The following is a 26892-nucleotide window of genomic DNA, read 5'->3' on the forward strand; positions in this document are numbered from 1 at the left end:
TTTATGCCATGGGTGACTAACATGTTCATTTTATTAATGATTTAAATGCACTTATATCCCATCCATATGTGAAAGCAGGCTAATAAAAACCATAGTAGGCTAGCAATTTTTTGTGGACTTGTTTGCAAGATGATGAAATTTCAAACCAGAAGGAATTTAAGCTCACACTGCCATTTAATACACATGAACAAACTCAAGTCAGAGAATATTAGCCTAAGGCTATGATTCTAATATAATATGCAGAAGGCACATCCACTCAAGAAGACCCAGTTAATTTAATGGGCCTAAGTTAGCCATATCCATTAATTTCAGCTGGTCTACTCTTGAGTAGGACTAGCTTTGGCTACAACTCACCAAAACTAACTCCTCTTCACTGCCCTTGGACTGGGTTCTGGGTCAAAGGATGCTATTGGTAGGTAAAAAAATTCTGGGGTCCAGATGCTTAGTATTTAAATAATAAAAATAACAAGCGCAGGCAAGCTCCAAACAATATCATCCAAAACAAGAGATCCTCAGTTGTAATGCATTCTATCTGGCATTCCCAAGGTCAAATTCAAGGCAGCCACCACCAGCTAAATTAACCAAGGCCAGGTAAATATGCCTTGAAACTTGCACCCAAGGGTACAACAAGCTGGTCCTAGCTGTGTCATGATCCCAACAAACAAGAGCCACTCTTCCACTTCAAGGCTCATGTTGCTCTAGATTCACTTTCACTATGGGGTTGCCCTTTCCCTCCCTCCCTCCCTCCCTCCCTCCCTCCCTTCCTACTGTGTTATCCCATTCTTAACAATTTCAAGCAAAAAAAGGGGGTGGGGTGGGGTCGTTTTAGGAGAAAACAAATCAAGAAAGCTTGTAAAATCAAAAGCATTATTTTTTGTCTTTTTTAAAGCACACAAGAGCAAGTCTGTGTCCGGCCCTGCCCTCTGTCCCCCCCTGCCCCCACCCCTATTCTTGAGCTCTGCCTGATTGAGGAGGCAAGATCAAGCAAGAGGAAACCTGTGGGCAAGAACAGGAAGCAGAGATTAAACAACCCATTGTAGGTCAAAGGTTACTCGCAGATCAGTTACCACTAGAGGCATGAGAGGCTGACGCTCAGTTGAGACCCCAACACAGGACATCAAACAGCTCGGGCTTCAATGCCCCATCTCCTCTAACACAAAATGTTTAGGCCTCCCACAATAAAAATGTGATGCTTGAGTGGCGTCAGCACCCCGAGTTCTTTTTTTCACAGAGCCTGTAACTCTTCCCTGCCCCGCTTTTACCCTTCTTTTAAAGGGGAGGGCACAAGTTATGGGCCTTGGCAAGTTCAAAGTCCAACGAGGGTGACTGAGCGAACCTCCTTTTTCCCACTTGACTTTGCAAAAAAATAATACACACACCCACACCCCGTATCATTGCAGAGAGTGAATAATTTAAAAGGACTTTGTTAGATACGTAAAACAAAAAAAAATTTGCTCACAACCTATTTCTTTATATATTTTTAGAAAAGCCAATGTGTGTTAGGGTGTGTGTCCATTTGTTTTGTTTTGTTTTTAAATTAAGAAAAGGATATAACTTTCTTCCCAGAGCCTTTGTCCAATGAGAAAGTTATTAAAATGCAGAAGTTTACTTTTCCTTTATAATCGTTTGCCCATAGCGGGGACAAAAAGCAAGAAAAACTCTGCAGGAAGCCTGCCTGCCTGGTGTATGTGATGTTACAATTAATCCTTCACGATGACAGGTCCTCGTGTCACAACACAGTAGCTCAACAGTCGTATTTCGCACCATGGAGGAAAACCTCAGAGTCCAAGTTACTCAATTAAATTAAAACCATGACTCACAATCACAGTGACTCTCTCCCTGCCTGCCTCTGTTCAGAGAAATGAAGACGGCGACATTTTCGTGGCAAAGAGGTTCCACCATGAGAAACCATTCTTTAAGCATTTGCTGAACAATCACCTTGATGTTGCTTTAAAAATACGCAAGTGTCCCATGGAACAAGCACCCAGGGACAAATACTACCTCTGCCAGCTGTTTTTCATTGCTCTTTTCCTAACCAAAAGGCAAAAAGGGAGCCTGTCCCCTCTACAAGCGGCAAACAGAAACTACCAGCAGCTCTGAAAACAGAAGCTTCTAGAGATAGGAACCACTAGACCTCAACCGATCCTAATCTCCCCTGCTTTCTAAAAGGAAAGGCATTTATTTCTTATTTTCTCTAATGCAGGCACCTGCAAGATTTTCAGCAAAAAATAAATAAATCTGTCAGCTGGATGGTTTTGTAGTGGCAGGAACGATCCTATCGGCTGCAAAACAAAAACTGTCATCTGCTAACGGCCGAAGCGTTAAGTGACACACACACAACAACCTCCTGACACAGCCAGGGCAGACACCCCGACCCACCCTACAGAGACTTCTGTTCCTCAAAATGCAATTAGAATCGGCTTCAATATGGCCTTCAAGTTTAGCAACCCAACGACTATCCTTGCAACTACCATCATCACATCATCCATTTAAAATTAGGTCTGAGCTGCGTCCCTAAACTGCCAGCACCATCTGATCAAACACGCGTTTGTAAAGTAAACTGGTTTACTTTCTCAAGTCTGTTGCTTTGGGGGGGGGGGGGACACACACCCGCACACAACAGCTCTGAAAACTGTCCCAGAAGCAGCTGAGTTAAAAGCCCAGCACAGGGTTAAAAGGCAACAGCTTTGTACGATCAAATGGAGGAATGCAGAGTGCCATAAAACACGCACACACAAACAAGTTACATAAAGTCCATGGATACTTACTGTTTCCTTATTGGGAAGCAGCTCTTTTCGGATCCTGAAGAAGTTCTTCCCATACTGTCTGAGCCCTTTAATGAAGCGTTTCTGTGTTTAAAACAAAAATAGAATGTCAGCAGAGGCAAAGAGAAAATCTCTTTAACCAGCACGGTAGTTTAAAAAGTTACAGGATTAGGGGTTGCACAAATATGCAGGTTAAGTCCCACAGAAATTGCAAATTTTCAGATTTCAGTCTCAAGTCTCATCCAGGATTCAATTATTATTATTATTATTTAAAGAAACACACGAGAAAAAAAAAAACCTTTTAGCTCAAAATGACATAGGCTGTGTGCTTTGTTTGGAGGGCTTTGAGAAGGCAAGCTGCTGGTTTCCGTGAAAATAAATGCTGAAAACCTGAAGCAAGATCTAATTCCATCTTAAGCTGGGGTGGAGGAACGAGAGAATAGTGCTTTTCCTTCTCTACAATTCTGGACAGAGAAGGGGGTTGCTGTCTGAGCTGTGAAAAGATGAAAAACTCATTCCGAGCTCAAAGCATCCAGGTTTCTTTCGAAAGTTTATATATATTTATACAGAGAGACATATATGGAGAAGATTTCCAAATAAATCTCTTCCAGGAAAAGAAATAAGACTGCTTTACTATTCCCCACCTTTTTGGGGGGAGAATCAGTCCATATTTAGTTCCAAAATCCAGGGCTGCCAAAGACTTCCGTTTGGGCTTCTCAAATATTCCAGTTTGGCAATGATTAAAAACAAAACAAAAACAAACCGCAACACACAAAACACAGCCCACCCCACCTTCCCAGAAAACTCAACACTTCTGTGTTTGCAGATTTCTCGGTTCCAACACTCCTCCCCTAAATACACAGAGAGGGGGGGGGGGGAGAAAAGAAGAGTTTCAAAGTGATGTTTAAATCCGGATCGAAAAGAGAGCCGGAGGAAGGAGCAAAGGGTTTTTCAAAGCTCTCTCTCTTTCCCCACCACAAAACACAAGCACGCGGGCACACCGATTGCACAAAAATGACTGACGTACAAACTGACACACACACACAAACAAACAAACACACACCCTGCGGAGGGGTGATTTCCCTTCTGGGAGGGGGAAGAGGAGGAGGAAGAAGAACTCCGAAGCAACAAACCAGCCGCCGCCAAAGCAGAGAGCAGCGTTTCTCCTTTGCCTGTTTCAGCGGCTGCTGAGAGTGGAGGGGAAGAGTCAAAATCCGGATCTCCAAGTAGGGGCGTCCTGCATGGAGGTGGCAGCGGAGGAGGCAGCAGCCGGAGGAGCCGGGGATCGCTTGTTACCCGGGGAGGCTCTGACACTACAAAAGGGGAGGGAAGAGGCAGCGGCGGCGGCGGCAGCAGCAGCTTAACATGTGATCTGAGCTGGGCTGAGCGGCAGAAGGGAGAGAGAGAGAAACAAGAGGCACCGGGCGAGCTGCAAAAGGCGGCCTGGATCACCTAGGCAGACTCCCCGCAGCAAAGGCTGTAGGAGGACCGTTAGCAAGACGGGCAGCCGATGCAAGGGCCCCGCAGAGGTTCCTGGGGTGCAACTCTCATTATTCCCTGCTAATACCACCAGGCAGTAAAGGTAAAGGGACCCCTGACCATTAGGTCCAGTCGTGACCGACTCTGGGGTTGCGGCGCTCATCTCGCTTTACTGGCCGAGGGAGCCGGCGTACAGCTTCCGGGTCATGTGGCCAGCATGACTAAGCTGCTTCTGGCGAACCAGAGCAGCGCATGGAAACACCGTTTACCTTCCTGCCAGAGCGCTACCTATTTATCTACTTGCACTTTGACGTGCTTTTGAACTGCTAGGTTGGCAGGAGCAGGGACCGAGCAACAGGAGCTCATCATGTCGTGGGGATTCAAACCGCCAACCTTCTGATCGGCAAGTCCTAGGCTCTGTGGTTTAACCCACAGCGCCACCCGCGTCCCAGAACCACCAGGCAAATGATTGCCAAATCTAAGTGCAATATAAATGCTGCTGCTTGTGATCATGGCAAAGTGGCTCACATGCATTAATACTGTAATGCAGGGGCGGCCAACTGAAGTCCTCAAGATGCTGTTGGACTCCAACTCCCTAGCAGCCAGCATGGCCAATAATCAGGATGGTGGGAGTTGTTGTCCAGCAAACAACATGCTGGATATCCATGCTGTGCTGATTACAACACTCAGCATTACAGAAGGGTGGGCTTAGACCAGGTGTGGGGAACCTCTGGCCTTCCAGATGTTGTTGGACTGCAACTCCCATCAGCCCCAGCAAGCATAAGCAATGGCCGGGGATGGTGGGAACTGTAGTTTAGCAAGATCTGCATGGCCAAAGGTTCTCTACAGAGGAAAGGAAGGAGACTTGGCCCAAATCCCATACTTATTTAAAATACATGTATCCTGCCTTTCTATCTGCAAGGCGGTTTAACAACACAAACACGAAGCACGAAAAAAATAATACCACCACAAACCCAATCACAAGTCAGTCTTAGTGAGTTTATGGCCGGGGTGGGGTGGGGGGATCAAACCCAGGATGCTGTAAACAAAGATTTATACAAATCCAACAGCAGCATACAGAGAGGAAGAAATGTTTTATTCTGAGTTGACTACAAGATAACAATCTCCCTGACACCTCAAAAAAACAGCCAAGTGCTTAATTAAAATAGTAAAATATATTTAATAAATTTGTCCAAGTATGTTCAGAAATCAAATAGGTCACTTGTGCTTTCTGCCCAGGGGAAGGGTTCTAGGTCATTTGAAATATCAGCACTGCAATGATTTACATTTGATCCAGTCTCTATATTTTAGGAAGGTTTTGGCTGGATTCTGGCCACTGCAACTTTCTACCCCTCTGTCATGGTCCTATTGCCCCGTCTTCTGGTCTAGCAGTAAATTATACAACCTATATTGTGGGAAGCAGTTAGTAAGACATGCTCCGAGTTAGGAAGACACCTATCCATCAAATCTTAGACTCCAATTAACACACTGAGCATACCCATGGCACACGTATCTGAGCAGGTCTTCCAAGGGGAAACTCTGGGGTTTTTGTTCTGCAATAGGGGCTTGGGATCTTTAAAGGATAATTGCCAACATTTTCATTATACAAATTCCCAGCACTCTTTGGGGGAAGCCAGCAGAGGTTGCCAACCTTTCTGGGCCCATGGGTACATTTACAAACAGGAGAAATTCTCATGGGCCCTGCACACACCACAACCCAACACACATGTCTACTGTCTACAAAGATGTATCTTTAAGGCTTACTTTCACTGGGAGACGGGGACCCTCCAGGCACAAGGGAACCCTGTGGGTGCCCATGCTAGCAACTCATGTAGTATTGACACACCCAGGTGTTTTCTTCTGCTTATTGTTTCTTTGTTCTAAAAGAGCAACAGACTGCTAGGTAGCCAGCCACCTAACAGCCATTTTCATTTTTTGAATGCAGCTCTTAGCACCCAAGAGTGTGAATGAAAAGGCTCATCAGCTGTCTTTATTACGGACTTGTCTGCATATAATCCACTAAAAGCTATCAACACATTTGTGCTCTAATTTTTATGGGTCCTGAGCAGATACTGAAACTCGGATCGAAACATATTGAGATGCTCGCTAAATATAACCTAATCCCCAGATACAAAAAGTCTCCCCAAATAAAGTCTATTTTTAATCCATCTAGAGATCTCACTCAGAAAGTCCTTCTAAATTTTATGCAGGGGGTGGAGGGGGCCATGTAGCCATAAACACAAAGAAGGATCAATTCGGATTTTGCTACAGAATACGAGTAGATTGTGTTGGCTGAGAAAGATTCTCGTTTTAATGGGAGTGGGTGGGGAGTTGGTAAAAAAGAAAGAAAGACCCTAAGTCTAAGTAAGTGGGGCTGCCAGAACAAACCACTGGGTTGCATCCAACTTATGTCCTACTAGAGCAGACCTGCTTAAATTAATGGGCCTAAGTTAGTCATGTCCATTAATTTTGATAGGTAGGATTAATACTGGGTACAAGCCATGGATCTCTAAGCACCATGGAATTTGCACCATTGGGATGGTGGTAGGTGGTAGCTTCTGTTCTTTCATGGGCTTGTGCGACTCAGTTGGCTGGTCCACCTGGCTCCAGCTAGAAATGTTCTGAAATCAGATATGTCTAGCAACTCTACCTGCTGCTGTGACAGAAGGCCAGAGGTTTATTTTTAAACAGAGGAGCAAAAGCAACCCAAAGAAACGTCCCTCTCGCAGAGACATAAAACACCAGGCCTCTTCCTTAAATAACCATCAGCTTCCTCCTTCCTGTCCTACTGGTGAAGCTCTATTACCCTTGGCTACTGCTTCCTGTAGCTTGGGGACCATTTTGCGGCGTGCTCTACTCTGACCCCAGTGTAATCCAGCAATTTCCGAGGTTCCCAAACCTCAGTAATCTCTCCGCCAAGGAACGAGATCCTTCCTCTCCTGTGCATTACTCCTGTGGTTTGCATCCTCATTTGTTAAATGCATTATGACAGGTTATTTACTTTGGCCCACAGAGTGGGGAATTGCGGTTGCTTCCCCTCCCCGCAAAAGAATTTAACAATTGTACCAGTATTGGGGGGGGGGGAGAGTTTCACAGTTCAAATACATCTTCATCTTTTTAAAGAAATGGGCCTTCATTTATTAGACCCTATAAGCAAGGGGGATCCAATGAGCTCCCCCCCCCCCAAGTTTTGGACTACAATCTCCATCAACAGCCCTATTAGACATGCTGGCTGGGGCTGATGAGAGTTGTAGTCCACAACATCTTGGGGGGTGGGGGACACAGACCAGACCACATTGGCTATCCCTGCTATAAGCTGCTTCACGCCTTCAAAAAAAAACTCCTCCCCAACTTGCTGAGTGTTTCAGTGGATTCTGGGGCTCATTTAGGAAGGGGGAAGACCCTTAACAGCCTTGCATCCAGAGACCCAAGCCCAGAGCCTTTTCAGGTGCACACAGACAGTTGTGTACTTATTAGGAACCTGGCTATATTTTTTGCGGATTAGCCACCACCATCATAATTATCAATACATATTTCAACTCTGCTCTTCTATTCAAGTCAATACTCAGAGCATCTTACAAAAGATAATAGGGTCCCCCCCCCCCCCGGCTTTCCATCACATGTATGTTGAACTTTTGGAAATTTATTGTGTCCCTGGAAAAGCAGAGGGCAGAGAACGGAAAGGACACGCTAGCTGTTGATCTCTGTTTTTGATAACTGATTAACATGCCCAACTGTGGATTTACCTCAGGAGCATCCCTGGTTCAATAATTTAAAGCTCTGAATTGCTTCTGTTGCACACCACAGGGATGGATGAATGTGAGCCATTTAAAGATGAATCCATCTTTTTTTTAAAAAACCAAACAAACACTAGTTTAACAAAGTGGCAACAGTCAACTGACAGATCTGGAATGCAGATTTAACAGGTTATCCAAAAACCTTGATGGAATGTTAATTGTTGCGTTTAATCACAGCTTGCGACAATTACGGTTTGCATCCAACCAAGTCCTATTCAGAGCAGAACCCATAGGGTTCTAAGTGAGTCAAGCCCATTAATTTCAATGGGTCTACACTGAGTAGGACTAACAGTGGACACAAAAGTGTGCTCGTATTTTATTACACACAAGTGGAAACTGCAATGAAGTGCTTCACGGCCCCTGAGCAAGTTTAATCCTCAGTGGGCTGTTTGGGGAGCCTATTTCTCTACCCCACAAAGACTCTATCCCTAAAGCCTTTTGTACTTCTGCAAACCTGGGGTCTCTCCCGTGTCTTCTGATACCTCTTTTGTTGTGGAAGGTGCCTCTTGGCATACAGAAGTAATGCCACTGAACACATGCAACAGCTTCCCCCAAAGAATCCTGGGAACTGTAGTTTTTAAGGCTGCTGGGAACTGCAGCTCTGTGAAGTGTTTATAGGACGGGAGGGGGTGCTGTGCTATATATGCACATTAAATGTATGGTGTGTACTCAAGGACAGTCACACAAGGCAGGTTGCCAGCCTAGAACTAGAAATTTCATAAATGTTCTCCACTCATATGGCACTTAATTTTGATATTCAAAATAATAATTCACTGGATGGTGGCTTTTAAAGGACATGGCTGCCTTCTAGGAATGAGTTACGCAAGTTATAAGCCAATATATAAAATATCTACTTTATAATATCCCATCTCAGCTCCCGAAAGCTTTTTCCTCTTTACGTTTTCAGCCTCCTCTGTTTAAACGTTTGCAGTAAAAGCAATCTTTGAATTATTTTCATATTCTACTCCAGGGAAAACTGAAATCGCTCCAGAGGAACAAAATAAATAAATAAATAAATGCAGGAATCTATTTCCCACAGCAATGATATGCTAAATCAGGAGTGGGCAAAATAGAGCACACATACTCCCCCCCGCCCCGGCCCCACCACACACACTCCAAAGAATTGTATCTGGTACACATGCTGGAGTTTAATTCAAGTCTTAAGGTGAGTAAAACCACAAAGGCAGGAGGAAAACTATTCATTTGTTCCAGAAGGTAATGAAACACAAAGTCAGTTTCTAGACCAGGGTCGCTGCGCATTTTTGCTGAAATCAACAGGTGCTTTTCCTTCCATCAATAATTTTACTTCATCTTAAATTTAGTATGCTGGCTGTTTAGCCATAATAATAAATATTCATTCATTTATTCAGCTCATCTTACAAGAAACAGATGTGTATACACACGTAGGGTTGTTCATGTGTTACACTGAACAGGCACACAATCCATTTACACAATATCTACACTAATTCCTGTTCATATTTAACAGTGCACTGTGTACACGGGTACACAACAGCTGAGCTGTACAAACAAGTGTATGCCCTTTTTCCACAAAGAGACAGCTGGTTCCTGAGTCCAGTGCAACATGGGAACAAGCCTCCAGTCTAGAAACAAATGTGGGATAGCAATCTATGAATCTTCACTGACAACTCAAGGCAATACAGATTGGTAAAGGGACCCCTGACCGTTAACTCCAGTCGCAGGCAACTCTGGGGTTGCGGCGCTCATCTCGCTTTACTGGCCAAGGGAGGCGGCGTTTGTCTGCAGACAGCTTCCGGGTCATGTGGCCAGCATGACAAAGCCGCTTCTGGAAAAAACCAGAGCAGCGCACAGAAACACCGTTTACCTTCCCACCGGAGCGGTACCTATTTATCTACTTGCACTTTGACGTGCTTTTGAACTGCTAGGTTGGCAGGAGCTGGGACCGAACAACGGGAGCTTACCCCGTCGTGGGGATTCGAACCGCCAACCTTCTGATCGGCAAGCCCTTGGCTTTGTGGTTTAGACCACAGCGCCACCCATGTCCCTAATACAGATTGGTACTAGAAGTTAAAACCAATTCCCCTAGTAACCAGCTCCCATGGACCTCCTTGGGATACGGATATTTGCAACAGGCAAGTGGTCCAGAGCCAAGCCCTGAAGACAGCTTAGGAAAGAAGAAAACAACATAAACACCAGGGATGTATTTACAGGCGCCTGAACTCTGGCAGCAGCAATTCCTAAGGTATGCCCTGCCCAGAGGGAGGAAAGGCCTTCTGTTGCATCTCAGGCCAAGGCAATCACCCCTCTAAAATGTGCAGGGGTGGTCAGACAAAGAATAAGCTCCTCACCTCGTCACCCCCCACAAGCACCCGTTACTGAAGACAAAAGTATAAGGCGGGGGGACAAAAAAAAATTGTGAAGAAAGGCCACTGCTCTTCACAAACTCTTCTGCTACTACTCTTCAAAAAAGATGGCTATTTCAGGAGTGGGGAACCTCAGGCCTAGGGGCCAAATGAAGCTCTTCCAGGGGCCCTCTCTCCTCTTCCTAGTGCAGGATCAGGCCAGTGGCCCATCTAGTCCAGCACCCTTAACTCACAGTGGCCAACCAGATGCCCTAAAGGAAAGACCGCAAGCGGGATGGGAGAACAACAGCACTCTCCCCGTTGGTGGGTCCCAGTAGCCAGTATCCAGAAGCACACTGCCCCTGACAGTAGCAATACTAAGCTGTCTTTAGTACTTTAAAATGACCGCTGAAGAATGAGCAATTTGCTGTGGAAAACAGGTTCATCATCATCAAACCTTTTATTGGCATCACATCCAAACATCCAAAACAAAGGAAAACAGGTTGGGGAGGGGGGAATTAGGCGAGTCGGATCAGCCCCAAGCTGACAATTCTCAAAATGCAAGTGGGGTTGGGAGGACTAATCCATCCCACCTGTGTCTTAAAATATTTGTCCATTTACAACAATTTTCCTTTATAAATGCTCCGCCTGCTTTTCTTTTCAGGAGAGGGCGGTGGCAGGTAGTGATAAATATGAGCAAGATTTCTGTGGCCTCACAGACATTAATGCTTGCTGAAGGCCCCATAAAAAGAACTGGTCATCGGGAGTTAAAAAAGCAAACGCAGCGTGTATCTGGGTAGCCCTTTTTTTATTTTAAAAAAGCAGCATTAAGAAATTCTGTGGCTTGATGGATCAGCGGCCATTGTCGATAGACAATGCAGATATGTGCTTTGCAAAAATGGTTGCCATGGCTATTGAAGGGCTAGAACACAAGGCCTCCTAAAGCCATTTTGCAAGCTGACGCTCCCCCGCGTTCCCTCCGCGACATAATTTATTAGGTTCTCCGGTATCCCTGCCACGATGTGTAAACAGGGGGGCTATAAATAACCAAGAAGCGACTAGAAACAAGCATGCTAATGTTTGCATATGTGTTACTTGTAGGCCCCATATTTTATCTGCCGAAACAAATGGCATGACAAGATACACAAAGCCATTATGTTCTGACTAACGGAGCTCAGATGGCATGTTTATCAATGTGGCGATAATGCCATTCCGGAGGCTGCAGCTAAGGTTATGCACCAGGATTTCCATTATCGAGGGATTAGAATTTGCCAAGGAAGGCTGCAACCAGTATTAAAATCCAGCACCCAGGAATCTGCTTGGTGTTCATGTTTTTTTGGGGGAGGGGAGAGATTGTTAACAGAATTATTTTGTTGCTAGTGCAAGCCATCCCAGACCTGCAAGTTTTTTCAGCATGCTTAAAAATTCTGATTTGCTGCTGAGCTCCATCCAAGGAACTCCAGCTATACAAATGTGATGAAGGAAAACTAACCTTGCAAGGAAAAGTTTGCAGAACTCCGGATGTTGGCACCCAAGAAGACAAAACAGAGAGGTCTCTACCCTGGGCATTGGAAAGGTGTCAGGTAATTCTAGCAGCCTCTAATAAACCCATAAGGGGGTAGGGCCAAGAAACATGAGGGACAAAGCTAATGGTGGCTACTGGCCATGATGATGGCCATAGTCTACCTTGACTGTTGGAGGAAATATGCCCCTGAACGCCATTTATGCTAGGGAAACAAAAGCGGGGAGAGATGTTATTGCACTCAGGTTCTGCTTGTGAGCTTCCCTGAGGCATCTGATTGGCCACTTTGACAGCAGGATGCTGGAGTAGATGAGCCTTTGTTCTTGGGTTTTGGTTTTGAATAAGGTCTCATAAATGTCAACTGAATCACTTCTTCTTTTCCTTACTAAATATGCCCCTCCAGGGCATTTGCAAAAATGATGTATTAAAAAAAAGAGAAAGCAAACGTCAATGTACTTGTTAGTAGCACATAAACACACTCACAAACATACCTTCAGCTTTGAAACAAAAGTGTTATAAGCCTTTTTTTAAAAAAAGGTGTGTACCAGCTGAAATGGATTAGCTTGGAATAAAAATGATAGCATTCGTATTGGTACACAATAAAGAGTGTACACAATAGGTTTTTCTGGTGAGTTGAAACTCATATTTTTCACTTTGCATGCCAAAGAAATATATGTGCCCTGGCAGTTTCCCCACAGACTACACCATTGGCATCACTTGTCCAGGCTTGGAGAATCGTAGCATATTACTCATATTTTGGTAAACGTGTTACGTATTTTCTTGCCATACAGAAAAATCTAGTAAACCTTAAAAAAGAGAGAGCTATGCACAAAAATTCCTTGCTGGGATGACCAGGCAAGGGGTCAGGGATTTTTCTACGATGCACATAGGTTAATTCCTTCCTTCCTTCCTTCCTTCCTTCCTTCCTTCCTTCCTTCCTCCCTCCCTCCCTCCCCCCCCCCCTCTCCAATGATGAACATGGCTACTTTGGCGCAGGCAAAGTGGGCCAAAGAGCCTGCGGATTTGTGTTAGGGCAGTTTCTATGGGTGACCACCTTTATTATAGCTTTCCATAGGCATTTGGTTGACCACTTTGAGAACAGGATGTAGGACTACATGAGCCTTTATCCTGATCCTGCAGGATTGTCTTATGTTATTACGGGCAGGCAATGATTTGGCATCAGGTGCCCTTTCAAATGTGTTGTGACAGGGGAGATTATCGGTTTGTTTTTGTTCTTATTTTTATTGTGTGTTTTGTGTTTGTGTTGTTGTGAACCACCCTGAGATCTACGGATGAAGGGTGGTATACAAATTTAAATGATAGTAATTATTTTTATTAGAAAACTGAGTTTGTGTGATCTGGGTTACAGGGTAGGGTGTCAATGTGGGGAAATTAATTTAGTTTAAGATGACTTTATCTAGCGATTGTGCTTGTACTGAATGGGGAAACTGATGCGATTTGGAGGAAATGGTGGGGAAATTTGTTGGTTTGTCTTCCTACGACATTAAAAGCCTAAATTTGCATTTCTCTATGTACCTTAACACAGGCAACTTTGTGTTGATAGGCTCGCGGTCTGAATCATTTAAGTGTGTAGTACCCTGCAGTAACCCCAAGTGCCAGGGGCTGGAAGAGACTCTCATATACACCTCATGTACCAAGGTATATTGTGTACATTCATATCGATATACACATGATGTACTTCTTGTTGAAGCGATCTTGATGTTGTAAATATGTTTAACTTTATTTTATTGTTGTTTGGGGGTATGTTGTCTGGGTGAAGTCCAGTTAATGGAATCTAAGGGGTGCCTTCCTCAAGCAATGGGAGCAAACAGCAATGCCGCCACCTCTCTTTGGAGTTGGTACGTTCCGTCTACTCACATGCACAGCCAGGCTGTCATTAAAATGGCCTCCCTCGGGGGAATACCAAAGGAGCCCAGGATGGTAATCGGCTCCACCTCCATGGCGCTAAGCTGTTGAGCCTTTTGTTCCCAACAATAGGCCTCCCGCCGAACCGCCCCCTCCGCCCGCCTGGAAATATTGGCAATAGGCAGGCGTGAGCACAGCTGTGTGTGAATTACATATATAAACAGATTAGATTTGCAATATTTACGCCGCACACAAACACATTAATAAGCGCATTTGCATACACACTTGGCTAAAATCAGATGGCAGGCGGGTAACCTTTCTTGCCCGGGCATATTCGTTTTGGATTATTGTGGAAATATAAACATGCGTGCATGTGCATGTGGGAGAGTGCGTGCCTGGGTTAATGTGACCTGAACGCAAGAGGGGGAAGAGGCATGAAGAGCGGCAACTGTGCACCTGGCAGGCATGGAGAACGTGCACAGACTGATGGCACAGATAGGGGAAGCCTGAACGCTGCCCAAGCGGGGCGGGGGGGGGGGGGGGCAAACTCAGGTGGAAGATGGTGAATTTGCCAGAGATCTTTTGCAGATCTGCCAATTCAAAACGCAAACAATGCACCCTGACCAGGCAAATGTATAAAACATTTAGGGAATATCCACAGCTCAGTAGAAGAGCACCTGCTTTGAATCTAGAAGGTCCTGGGTTCAATCATTGGCATATCTAGGTAGGGCCAGGAGAGAGACATACACACATGCTCCAGTCTGAAGCCCTGCAGACCAACTTTTGTCAACCTGGAGCCCTCCAGATGTTTTGAGTTGCAATTCCCATCATCACTGATCAGCGGCTGAGTGGGGCTGATGGGAGTTGTTGGACGAAACACCTGGAAGACACCAAGTTGATGGAGGCTGGTGTAGGCAATACTGAGCTAGATGGACCAATGGTCTGACTTGGTATCAGGCAACTTTCCATGTCTCATGTTCCTAAAACACTCTGTTGATGTCAGCGTCTCAATCATAACTTTGTGACCAGAGATAAGCAGGGAACAAAATGTTTCAGACTCGTTTGAAAATTTGACATCAATACGTACTTGGAAAGAGGCAATGAACAGAATTCCCCAAGTTCTCTGAAGGTTGTGTGTGTTAAATGTGTGCTTTCATGTACACAGTTGCAGGTATTTGTGCATGTTCTTCATCCAACTTGCACTGAACTAGTTGTCAATTCCAACCCGCCACCCCGTATTACAGACCTCCCTCCTAAGGCTGACTTGTTCGAAGACAAGCTCCTTTCATGACTGTTGGGAGTTGGCCTTAGGAGATCATAGAGTAAGTTCACAGAAGGACAGGAAATGCCCATGCAATTGATTAAAATCCACTATTATTATTATTTTCTGCTAGGGCAGTACAAAACTGCTTTCATGACCTGCCTTGAACCTTCAAGACAGAACAGGCAGCCAGTATGCGGTTTAGCTTTTAGAGAGTAGGACAAGAACCGGAAAGACCTAACTAGGTTCAAATCCCTATTCATCTCTTTCTCTCTCTCTCTCTGCCTAACCTACTACACATGGTTGTGCAGATAAAATGAAGGTTGGGAGAAAAGATTCCTAAGTAGCCACTCTTCAGATCCTGGGGAAAGAGTGAGATTTGAATGTAAGAAACAAGTACACAGGTGTATATGTATACACATCTTTATATATCCTCCACTTCCTATTCCGCTCAGCAAGGAATTTGACTAATTCTCCCTCCCCACTAAAATGCTTTCCTCAAGCGTTATCAGACTTAAAGTCAACAAAGCTCAGGGGCAATTAGCTCTAGACTGCAGTCTACCCCCATCCTATTCCTCTGGTTTAGTCCATCTTTAATTCAGACTTTATGGGACGCGGGTGGCGCTGTGGGTAAAAGCCTCAGTGCCTAGGGCTTGCCGATCGAAAGGTCGGCGGTTCGAATCCCTGCGGCGGGGTGTACTCCCGCTGTTTGGTCCCAGCGCCTGCCAACCTAGCAGTTCGAAAGCACCCCCGGGTGCAAGTAGATAAATAGGGACCGCTTACCAGCGGGAAGGTAAACGGCGTTCCGTGTGCTGCGCTGGCTCGCCAGATGCAGCTTTGTCACGCTGGCCACGTGACCCGGAAGTGTCTGCGGACAGCACTGGCCCCCGGCCTCTTGAGTGAGATGGGCGCACAACCCCAGAGTCTGTCAAGACTGGCCTGTATGGGCAGGGGTACCTTTACCTTTACCTTTAATTCAGACTTTAACTGCTGGAAGTTGATCTTAAAGCAGAGGGTGGGGGTAGATTTTCTTTAAAAAAATAAGGCTGCTCAAGCTGGATTTCATTTATCAAAATATAAAAGGCGGTTTGAGAACTGGTCTTCATGTCATGATAAGTCATGGTTGGTATCTGTATTCTGTCTGAATTGATTTTATGTATGGATTGTTGTGGCTGTTGTTTTACATTGGTTTTTATATAAATACATGCTGCTTAACTGTTTTTATGTGTTGCTTCCAACTAAACCCAAAGACACATTAAACATTTAAAGCATATTTCCTCCCCCACCCCACCCCCAAAAAGAATGCTGGGAATTGTAGCTCTGTGAGGGATACGCTACAGGTCCCAGGATACTTTGAGGGGGAGCCATGTGCTTTGAATGTATGGTGTGGATGCAGTCTATGTCCTACTCAAAGCAGGCCTAAGTTAGCCGTGCCTAATAACTTCGGTGGTAAAATCCTTTATATGCAAATGTCCAATATATCTTTATTGTGTTGTGGTTTGTTTCGGGATGCCTCGTGGGAATGGATTCATAAACAAAATGAAATAATATGGATTACGGCAGCCTTCCCCAACCAACTGCCCTCCAGATGTTCCAGAATATTACAACCAGTAGAATAAAACACCTGGAGGGCACCAGGTTGGGGAAAGAATGCCTCCCACTTTGCTTCGAACAAACTGCACTCTAGAATGAAGCTTTGTTCTTGCCTTCCCAACCACGGTGTGCTTGAGCAGAACAAAACTTAAGTCTGTGGTCTGGACATTACGGTGGGCTTGTTGCTCCTGCTATAGGAGGGGCAAAGTGGGAGCAAGCAGCTCGCTTGTGGCAGGCCATCAACTGTGGCTTACGGAGACATGTGATTCCTGCCACAGAACATCCCTCTATTCTAAGGCAAGTTGCTAAAAGCAAACAAACCTCAGTCCCCTATTCTTTCCTCCAACACAGAAGTTAAGAGAAAGATCAAACCGGAAAGAAAAGAAAAATTGGCATGGAAGAAAGCATGCTATTAAAGGTGACGAAACATCTAAAAGGGGTTTCTCTCACTCAGGGTGATGAAGGGGGAGGGGAATGTACCATTATCATAGAATTGTAGAGTTGGGGGGGACCTCAAGGGTCATCTAGCTCAATCCCCTGCAAGGCAGGAATCTCAACACACAGTGCTCCATCCAATTTGAAACCATACCGGATCCTGTTTAGCTTTGCAAATGTGCTGGCAGTTTTATTGCTACACTGCCCCCTCTGAGCTCAGAACTGACTGGACCGCCCTGACCTCATAGTCCAACTTTAAAGATTTCACCCTTGGTACATCCAGAGAGACCTGTCTTTACATACCGATGGATAGATAAAGATTTCCCTGTGCCACCTGGAGAAAAGGAAGAATTAGATCGTTTCCAACCCCGCGGAATCCTGTACTGAGGAGGAGATTACCCCAACAGGCTGCCAGCAGTAAATCAATTACCCGCAAATGAAGAGTATTTATTCCACCCCCACTCTTAATAGCTGCCCCTTGATTATTGACTCTGTGTATTTCCATTACACCTCCGCGAGACAACGCGTCGAAGGCTGCCCTCGCTAAGCTCCCCTGCTCTCAACATTTCATGTCAGCTCCTGCTAAAGGTCCGTTCCTTGCCTCCTGGGCTCAGCGTGCTCGCGGCCTCCTCGATAAATCATCCGCCAACCGCGGCTCCATCGCTCCAGCCCCAGGTTGCCAGGCAACCAGCACAAGAGGCAAGTCTGAGGCCTGCTGACAAACAGCCAAGGGGGCTGAAAACAACAGACGTCTCTCTGTCAAAAAATTTGTTTCGGGAGAAGCAGCAAACACACACACACACAGCCTCCTTTTCGCTCCTCGCTAAACACTGCGCAACTGTAAAGAATAAAAATCAAAAGGACTTATTGTAACGAACACGAACGCAAATGCACACAGAGGGGGAGACGCAGACACTTCCTGCTCAATTACTAATTGTTCGAGAGCTGCGGGGAGGCGGCGATCACACGGGCTGTATGGCAACAAGCGAGGCAATCCGGCGCGTGAGATGAAGTCAGAAGCACGCAACTGGGAACACTATAATCTGAGAGAGAGGAGGGGAGCAGCCCTTCAGCGGCACATGCAGAAGCTAGTGCACGGATCAAAGAGAGTTTGGGTATTGAGAGGGGGTGGCAGGTGGAACAAGAGACCGGGTGCCTCTGGCTTCTAAAGGCAGAACAAAAAATCAGTGCGCACACATGAAAATGCACACACACACACACGGCACTAGTGTTATAGTGGTTAGGACAGTGTTTCTCCAACGTGTGCTGTTGTTGGACTACAACTCCCATCATCCCTAGCTAGCAGGAATAGTGGTCAGGGATGATGGGAACTGTAGTCCGACAGCAGCTGGGGATCCAAGTTGGATCCAACACTGGGTTGGTGTGTTGAACTAGGGCCTGGGAGACCAGGGTTCAAATCCCCACTTGGCCATGGAGCTCACTGTGTGTGACCTTGGGCCAGTCACTGCCTCTCAGCTTAACCTACCTCGCAGGGTTGTAAATGAGGAGTGGTGGGGACAGCCACGTAGGCCGCCTTGAACTCATTGGAGAAAGAAGTATATAAATGCCTTAAGTAAATAAAATAAACATACATGCTGTATTTTTTGTTTCTATGGAAGCCGCCCAGAGTGGCTGGGGAGGCCCAGCCAGATGGGCGGGGTATAAATAATAAATTTATTATTATTATTATTATTATTATTATTATTATTACATGCACATGTGTATATGCGAGATCGCCTAACGCCATCTGTATGCCCGCTCAACTGCTTTGATTTGCAGAACTGACACTGTTACAGGTGCCAAATAATATTTACTCCACAACATAATAAATAATATTTACTCCACAAATCGGTATTTCAGTGCAGCAGCACCTACACTTTGAAACTCCCTGCCAAATGACATCAGGCAGATGCCTTCACTGTACTCTTTGCAGTACCTGCTAAAAACATTTTTTTTATGTAGGTCAGTCTACCTAGACATGCAGAATATTGACATATGTTTTAATTTAATTTAATTTTACCTATTGTTGATTTTAAATTTTGTAAGGTTTTAAGTATTTGTTTTTAATTGTATTTTTACTGATAATTTCATTGTTTTATTCTTCCTATAAACCACTTGGAGGTTTTTTGGGGGGGGAGGCTGTTACACAAGCAAGAAGTATATACGTTTGTGTGTGCACGTGCAGAGAGAGATCACAAACAAATGATATGACAGCAACCCTGACAGTCTGGAAAAGTGATTTGTGAAATGCACAGAGGAGAGATCTTTATAAACAATGACAATGACCTCCTCATGGTGCAGTAGGTACAGCCTTGTAAATAAAAGCCAGGTAAGGAGCTGTTGTAGCGTAGTGGCATCTAAGAGGCTGAAAGAAAGCTCCCACCTTCCCGATTTGAACTTTGCTTCAGCTAATTCACTAGGGCTGCTCACCCAAGAATAAACCCAACTGAAGGCAGAGGGATTTGCAATTTATGTAAAAAGGCAGAAAGACTAGGCTGTGGGTGGCTCAGCTCTGCATGCGCAATAAGGAGAACAATATACTCAACCACTTTACAAGGATACTCTAAGGATTATGACAAGATAATGAACATGGAGGTCTCTGAACATTAAACTGCTAGAAATAATATTATTATACAAGGAGGATGCTACTAGAATGTCTTCCCACCCTTACTGTTGGGAGAAAGTCCAACTTTTGGAAGGCTCTCCAGCTTGGTTGCCTGGAAACAAGTGCTTAGTCACCACAGGTGACCCAGAGAGTGGCCACTGACAAGCCTGGGTTACTCCACAGCCTCTTAGAGCCTCAACTCAAAGAAAGGTTATGGCTGAGGTTTGTTTAAGGTGAACTTGTCAATCCATTTACTTTTTAAAGAGGGCATGGAGTTGGAACACCAGTTACCTTCAAGGCTGGGTCTACCACACTGAACAAGTTTTGCACTGCCATTCAAGGGAGATCTGGGGAAAATACCAAAGGGGCAGATCGGGGCTCCCCATTAAGAACCAAGAGCCAAAAGTGAAACACATCCTTGACCCAGAAAAAACAAACCAAGGATTTTCCCATTAATGTAAGAACTCTGCTGGCTCAGGCTAATGGCCCATCTAGTCCAGCATCCCGTTCTCCTAGTGGCCAAGCATGCTGCTTCTGATGTTGGAGGTAGACTACAGTCATCCTAGCTAGTATCCTCTGTATCCTCCATTAATTTGTCTAAACCTCTCTGAAAGCCATCCAAGTTGGTAGCTATCTTTACTTCTCATGGGAGCGAATTTCAGAGTTCAACTAGGCGCTGTGTGAAGGAAGGTGTTCTTCTGTCTGCCCCAAATCTTCCAATATTCAACTTTATTGGATACTCACAAGCTGTACTATGAGAGAGGGAGAAAAAAATATTCTGCATTTACTTTGTCCACATCATTGCTTTTATATACCTCCGAGAAGCGTCCTAACACAACTAATCTGAGTTCTGATTAAAGTTGCTTTATGCAGGAAACAAATCCACACCCAACCGCGGCCAGATTTACAGCACTGCTTAAGATTTAATCTTTCCGGGAGGCACTTCTAAGTGATAATTTAAAAAGCCAAACAAAAAAGAACATGATATACACACAGCCACGTCAAGTTTAACAGGCAACCAAACACAGGTTATAGCCAAAAACACGTGTGTGTATGTATTTCACACACTACTGTTCTGGAGTCACAAACTTTCAGATGTAGGAAGCCTGGATCTGGCAAAGACTTGTCTCTCCAATACACTTAACAGTCTAGGATAATGTATAATGTATGCCAAAGTCTCCCACCGTGAGCTGACAGAAGAGAAATCCTAAAAAACCCATGATGTATTAGCTACTTCTTGCTTCGTGGTTTTATGTTCCCATAAACCAGATTAGCGCTCGCATATGCAGAAATGTTTTTGATCCTTAGAACTGGAAACTTCCAAACAGCCCGCTTAACTCTGCAGAGGAAGGAACAAGTCAAAAGGAAAATTCTAAATATAGGAGCAAGGGAGTAATGGGAAACATGTGTAGCACGGTTAGCTCAGAACACTAGTATCTCCAACCCCCCTCCAAAAAGCACTGGCTTGCTGCGGTTCCTTCTTCTAGCTTCCCCCACCCAACCCCAATGGCAGAGCCAACACAGCACCCACTCTTTGGAGAACTCCAAACACAGAGATTAGGGAACAGGGGTGGCCAATGTGGAGCTCTCCCAAGTCTTGTGGACTCCAACTCCCATCAGCCCCAGCCAGCATGGCCAATGGTCAGGCATGACCAAAGTTGGAGCCCAAAACATCTGAAGGATGCTACATTGGCCACCCCTGGATTAGAGTCTCAACATCCATGTTCACAGGGCACGCAGGGTATTTTAAAATCATTTGCCAATGACCTAGCATTGAATATTGAAATTAAGTCCTCTCTTTGGACCCAAACTTGGAGCTCCTGGACTCGGCAATCTCCTCCCAACTTCCCTTCTCCCCACATAAATCCAAACACAACAATTTACCTAACTCTGCAACACAAACTTGAACATCATCCTTTGGGATCATCCTGGTGGCTGTTGCTCCTAATGATTCCTGAGGTGCTTTTTTATTACTATTTGGGGAAAGGGCCTGCAATGGCCAGCTGCTGCCAATAATCTATCTACAAGGCCTATCTGCTGGTCCTGAATCCAATGGCCATTGGAAAATTGGGAAAGGATTTCAAACAACGTGGCAAGATTTTTATTCTATTTGGCAGAGGAAAAGCGAGACTGCTTTCATTACCGACACTAAACCAGTCTCAATAGCAGCTGACAATATTTCTATAGACATCAGAAGATCTGGGCCTTCCGCAAGGAACTGTTTTGGTTCTGAGGTGAATGCAGATACCTTTTTTCTCAGCCATCTGAGCAAAAATATTTTTTGTTTTGTTATAGCTTGCTCTCTCGCTCTCTCTTTAATGACAACAAAAGCAAGAAGGAAGAAGAGAGGAGCATATAGGCTCTTTTCATAAAGCTACTTTAATGAACTGGAAGCGTGCATTTGGAAACTGCAGCTGTTCCAAAGAGGGAAGAAATAAATCTCCTTAAACAGAAGAGGAAAGTGAAAGTGTCATGTCTCTGAACCTAATCCAGGCGTTAAGATGCAAGCCGTCAATAGGCAAGTGAAGGCAAAAAACCCGTAACTAAATGAGAGTCAGGGTGGGGTAATGGCTAGAATGTGGACCAGGCCCCAGAAGGCCATGGTTCAAATCCACACTTGGCCATGAAGCTTACTGAGTGACCTTGAGCCCAGGCACAGGCCCTTGGCCTAAGCTACCTCACAGGGTTGTTGTGGGGATAAAAGGGGAAGCATCATGATAACTTGTAGTAAATTTTTGAACTATGGATTGATTAAGGACAAGTTCTTAATAATTGGACAATAATTGGAGTTAGTGATGAGATGCAGAACGAAAAATTAAACATAAAGATAAAGGGACCCCTGACCATTAGGTCCAGTCGTGGCCGACTCTGGGGTTGCGGCGCTCATCTTGCTTTACTGGCCAAGGGAGCCGGCGTACAGCTTCCGGGTCATGTGGCCAGCATGACTAAGCCGCTTCTGGCGAACCAGAGCAGTGCATGGAAACGCTGTTTACCTTCCCACCAGAGTGGTACCTATTTATCTACTTGCACTTTGACGTGCTTTCGAACTGCTAGGTTGGCAGGAGCAGGGACCGAGCAACGGGAGCTCACCCCGTCACAGGGATTTGAACCGCCGACCTCCTGATCGCAAGTCCTAGGCTCTGTGGTTTAACCCACAGTGCCACAAAAGGGGGGGAGGGAAGTCAAAGGGGATATGATGTCTGTGTTTTGTTTCCTTTGTTGTTGTTATTGTTTGTTTGTAAAACTGAAAATCCAAAAATAAAATTAAAAGGGGGGGAAGCACCCTGTATGCCACCTTGAGCTCACTGGAAGAAAGGTGAGATGACAGTGTAATAAATAAACTGAACAATACAAATACAGCAACACTCTTCTTCTACTGTTCATCAAAACAAGACAATAACATATTTTTTTAAAAAAAAACCCTGACACACAAGGGAAAGGGGACAGGGAGGGAAGAGGAAAATAAAAACAAAAACACTGACACCAGTTTCTAAGCAGTTGCTCCTATAATGTCCAGCTGGCACAGCTTGGGGAGGAGGGCACAGGAGGTGCCTGAAGGAGCTGGGCCTTCAGCAAAGTGGATGAAATGAGCCTTCTGCTTGCTATCTCTCCCACTGAGGCAGCCTGGTGGAATGGCTGCCCCCCAGATGACAGTGGAGGGGAGAGAAGGCCTGGCGGGGGCTGGCCTAGGAGTTCTGTTCCCTGCATAGCAAAGCCCCTCTGAAAACGAAGGGAGTTCAAAAATAAGCATGGGGATTCAGGAGGGTGGGGAGTCTGCTGTTCAAAGAAAAGCAGTAAAAATTTTTTTAAAAAAATTCAACACTGGGGGCAGACGAGACCTTGGGTGTGCCTGAAGTAGCTCCTTGGATCCTGGCCCAAATATGCAAGACACTGTAAGCGATCGCTTGGAGAAGGCAAGCCAGGCCTAGCCCTGATTGGAGAGAGCAGCAAAGAGCTTGGCCGGAACCCAGAAAGTTAAGAAGATTTCTGTGCTGAAGAAGCTGAAGCAGCCATCGCTGTGGACACCCATCAGGCAGCAGCTACCAACCCAGCGACTTTCTCCCCCCTCCTTCCTCCCCGCATGGTCCCTCGCCGCTCATGCCTTTGGCTGCAGCGTCAAGCGTTGCGCAACAAGCGCTGAAAGGCCGCGGCAGGGCCCAGTTTGTTCAAACCTCCATTAGGCTTTTGTCAGAAGCGTTTAAGATCTCCGCAGAAGCGACTGATCCGTTTCTACAACGTGGCTATCCAATTACCGGGAGAAGAAGCTGGGCTCACACGGCGAGCTTGGCAGCAATGGATAAAAAGGAGCTCTTTCTCCCTCCTCCCCGCAAGCAGATGATTCATAAGTTCCCTTTCTTTTTGCACAGGGGCCTCCGTATAAAAACATCTAGTTTAAGGGAAAGTGTGCCAATTTCTTTTTAGAAAGTTACCAACGAAGGAGGTTTAGGAATGGAAGGAGGGACATAGGAGGCAGGAGAGAACCTGCAAAGGCAACACCAGCTCAGTGGGACGGGAGCCTGAGAACAACGCTGGCTCACGAGTTTTCGGCACCCTGGAAATTACCTGCCCAAACAAAGCCTGTGCCACTCAGTTCTGCACCAGTGAGAAATGCATTTCTAAAATAGGTTTTGAAAATGAAGATGTCAAAAAAAAAAAAAAAGACTACCTCCATTCTTCTCTCCCCCCCCCCCACTTTCCCCCTGAACCAGCTCCACCACCCCAATTCCAATTCGTAGCTGGAATGTTTGATTTGACTGGTTGAAATTATTCCAAGCCAGTGGAGGGTAAATATGGTGTGGTGTTTACTGGCTCTTCTAAATGCATGAGCTCCCGCGTGACCAATCTCACACAGCACAGCCTAAAAGCTATATAAATCTTAACAGGAAATTTTGAATATATGACAGGGGAAAGGGAGGGAGACAAGGAAGAACTGGGTGGTGAATCAAAACAGAGATTCAGAAATCATCCAAGGCTGAGGGATGGCCTGGGTGGCAGGAGCTGCCTCGTCCTCGTGGTATGGACACTGGGACGCGTTGCCCTCACAGATCTGATCTGATGGGGCGGGGGGCGGGGGCTGCTTCCAGGGAAGAGCTGATGTTTGTCAAGGGAAAGACAGTCAGAGCCTGCATAACTGCATTATCAGAATTTGTGCTTCAGCCTTCTGTTCCCTCCCACTTCCTGTTCCTTTCCACTCGTACGTTGTGTCTTTTTAGCAGGAATCGTCTTAGGACTGATTTTTGCAGCTAAAGGGTGGGGCATGAACACCTCAAATCAAGAAATAATAAACAGTCCAAGAAGCCTTGAAGTCAAGCTAAGTGTTCAGCATGCAGTCTGGCACAAACACAAAAATGCTGGACTCGTTCAAGAACTAAGGGTATTATAGGGCTGCTGCTGTCCATTCCAACTTTTTCTTTGGTTAACTAGTGCTTGTTTCCCTCTTCCCTCCCCATTCCTTTTTCCTTTTGTGCTCTCCCTTTGTGCTCTTTTGTGCTCTCCCTTTTAGATTGCAAGCCTGAGGAGCAGGACTTTGTTGTCCGGATTGTGTAAATGACCCTGGGGGCCTTTTCCAGCTGAAGAAGCTGGATATAAATGCCTTTAATGAACAAACAAACAAACAAACAAACAAACAAACAAACATGCATGTATACATCTGACAGTGCTCTTGCTGCTGTCTCTGACTTCCGAATTATTTTATTTAATTGTACGCATTATATTTTAACTTGTTTTACTATATGTATCTCACCTTGGGCACATTTGTTTTTAAAAGGCACTACAGGAAAAGTGGCAAATTTTAATTTTGTAAGCTTCCTCTTCAAGAGTTATCCTAAAAGACAGGGTGAAATAAATAAAACTCCACTTTCATGGCACCCTTTTTGGGGGCAAAAGGCAGGTGAGCCACATATTATAAATAAAAATTACAGCACGCTCCTAGTCAAGTCTGCTCAGAAGCAAGCCCCATCGAGGTCAATGGGTCTTACTCCCAAATTAAGTGAGAACATGATTACAGCCTTAATACGGCTGTAATCTTCACCTTTAGAGATTTTGCTAGTGTCTCCAGCAAGCGTCAACGCTTAATGGAACAACCCTATCCATACTTACCAGCGTAAGAAAATAAGAAGAGCCATGATGGATCAGGCCAGTGGCCCACCTAGCCCAGGACCCAGCTCTCACAGTGGCCAACCAGATGCAGTAAGGAGAAGTCTGATAGCAGGACCTGAACCCAACAGCAACTCTCTCCCTCCCCCCCCACCTGCAATTACCAGTAACTGGTATTCAGAGGCAGACTGCCTCCAACAGTGAAGGTCGAACAAAGCAGTCATCGCTAGTACTTGTAAGAAAGCTGCACTTTGTTCACTCCCAGGCTAGAAGCATGCACCGGATTGCAAACTAATTCTTGGAGCGCTTCTCCAGCTTCTTTGAAACCTTCTATCCGACAGGATAATCATTAGCTTTACTAGCACTCTGTTACCCTTCTAACTAATTAAGAGCCTTTGGCTGGATAAAGAAAATGATTAATATTTAGATCAGATGTGCCTACTACAGGAAGAGAAGCCTATTAACCAGAAAAGTGACACCTTCACAAACGTAAATTAAATAATAGCTCCCCCAATGCAGATTCAGAGCCACCCATGGAATGGCAAGTCATTTAAATAACGTGAACTGAAAGGCAGGGCAGTGACGGATCGCGGGCTCTCCTTCACCCGCTCCGTTATGGTCCGTAATGGAAAGCCCGCTCGTTTTTCAGACTAATTGAATGTGGTTCCGTTGCTTGCATGGAGGAAAAGCAGGGAGAGGCAGAAGTAAGGAGATTTGCTTCATTAAAGTGTTTTTTTTAAAAAAAAAAATATTAAAAACTCAATCACAGAGAACTTGCTTTTGGAAGAAATCTGTTTGCTGCTGATGGGGGAAAAGATCAAAGACCGATGTCTATAACAAGAACAGGACCAGGAAATGAGGCAGAGGCTACAAGCCCAAGTGTTGTCCTTTTTAAAAAATACTAGGGGATTGGGTGGAAGAGGCAACTGGAGATTTCAAAAATAGATGCGGGGATACCATGCTCGTTTCGGAAACAGAAGCCTTCACCTCTGGAGAAGGGCACGCTGTGAAGCTGTAGAGGAGGTCCTGAAATTCCTCAGCAAGGAAAGCCACTTTCGCTTTACATAATGATCCAAGGATTTTAGGACTAGTTAAAAACCAAGCCTCTCAGACATTAAAAATCGCAAGTTCTTAGCCAGAGAAAAGCCTTCT

General features: G+C 45.2%; 1 protein-coding gene across 14 annotated transcripts in view; it reads right to left on the reverse strand.

Moving 5' to 3' along the window:
• The window catches only part of RERE (arginine-glutamic acid dipeptide repeats), a 346045-nt gene that overhangs the window by 69850 nt on the left and 249303 nt on the right, over positions 1-26892 (reverse strand). For all 14 annotated transcript variants that reach the window (XM_028740762.2, XM_077931377.1, XM_028740768.2 and 11 more), the window contains one exon: positions 2769-2849. In XM_028740762.2, the coding sequence (XP_028596595.2) occupies positions 2769-2849 (81 nt within the window). The remainder of the gene's footprint in view (positions 1-2768; positions 2850-26892) is intronic.

This window comes from Podarcis muralis, chromosome 7 (genome assembly GCF_964188315.1).
Source record: "Podarcis muralis chromosome 7, rPodMur119.hap1.1, whole genome shotgun sequence".
Taxonomy (NCBI): Eukaryota; Metazoa; Chordata; class Lepidosauria; order Squamata; family Lacertidae; genus Podarcis; species Podarcis muralis.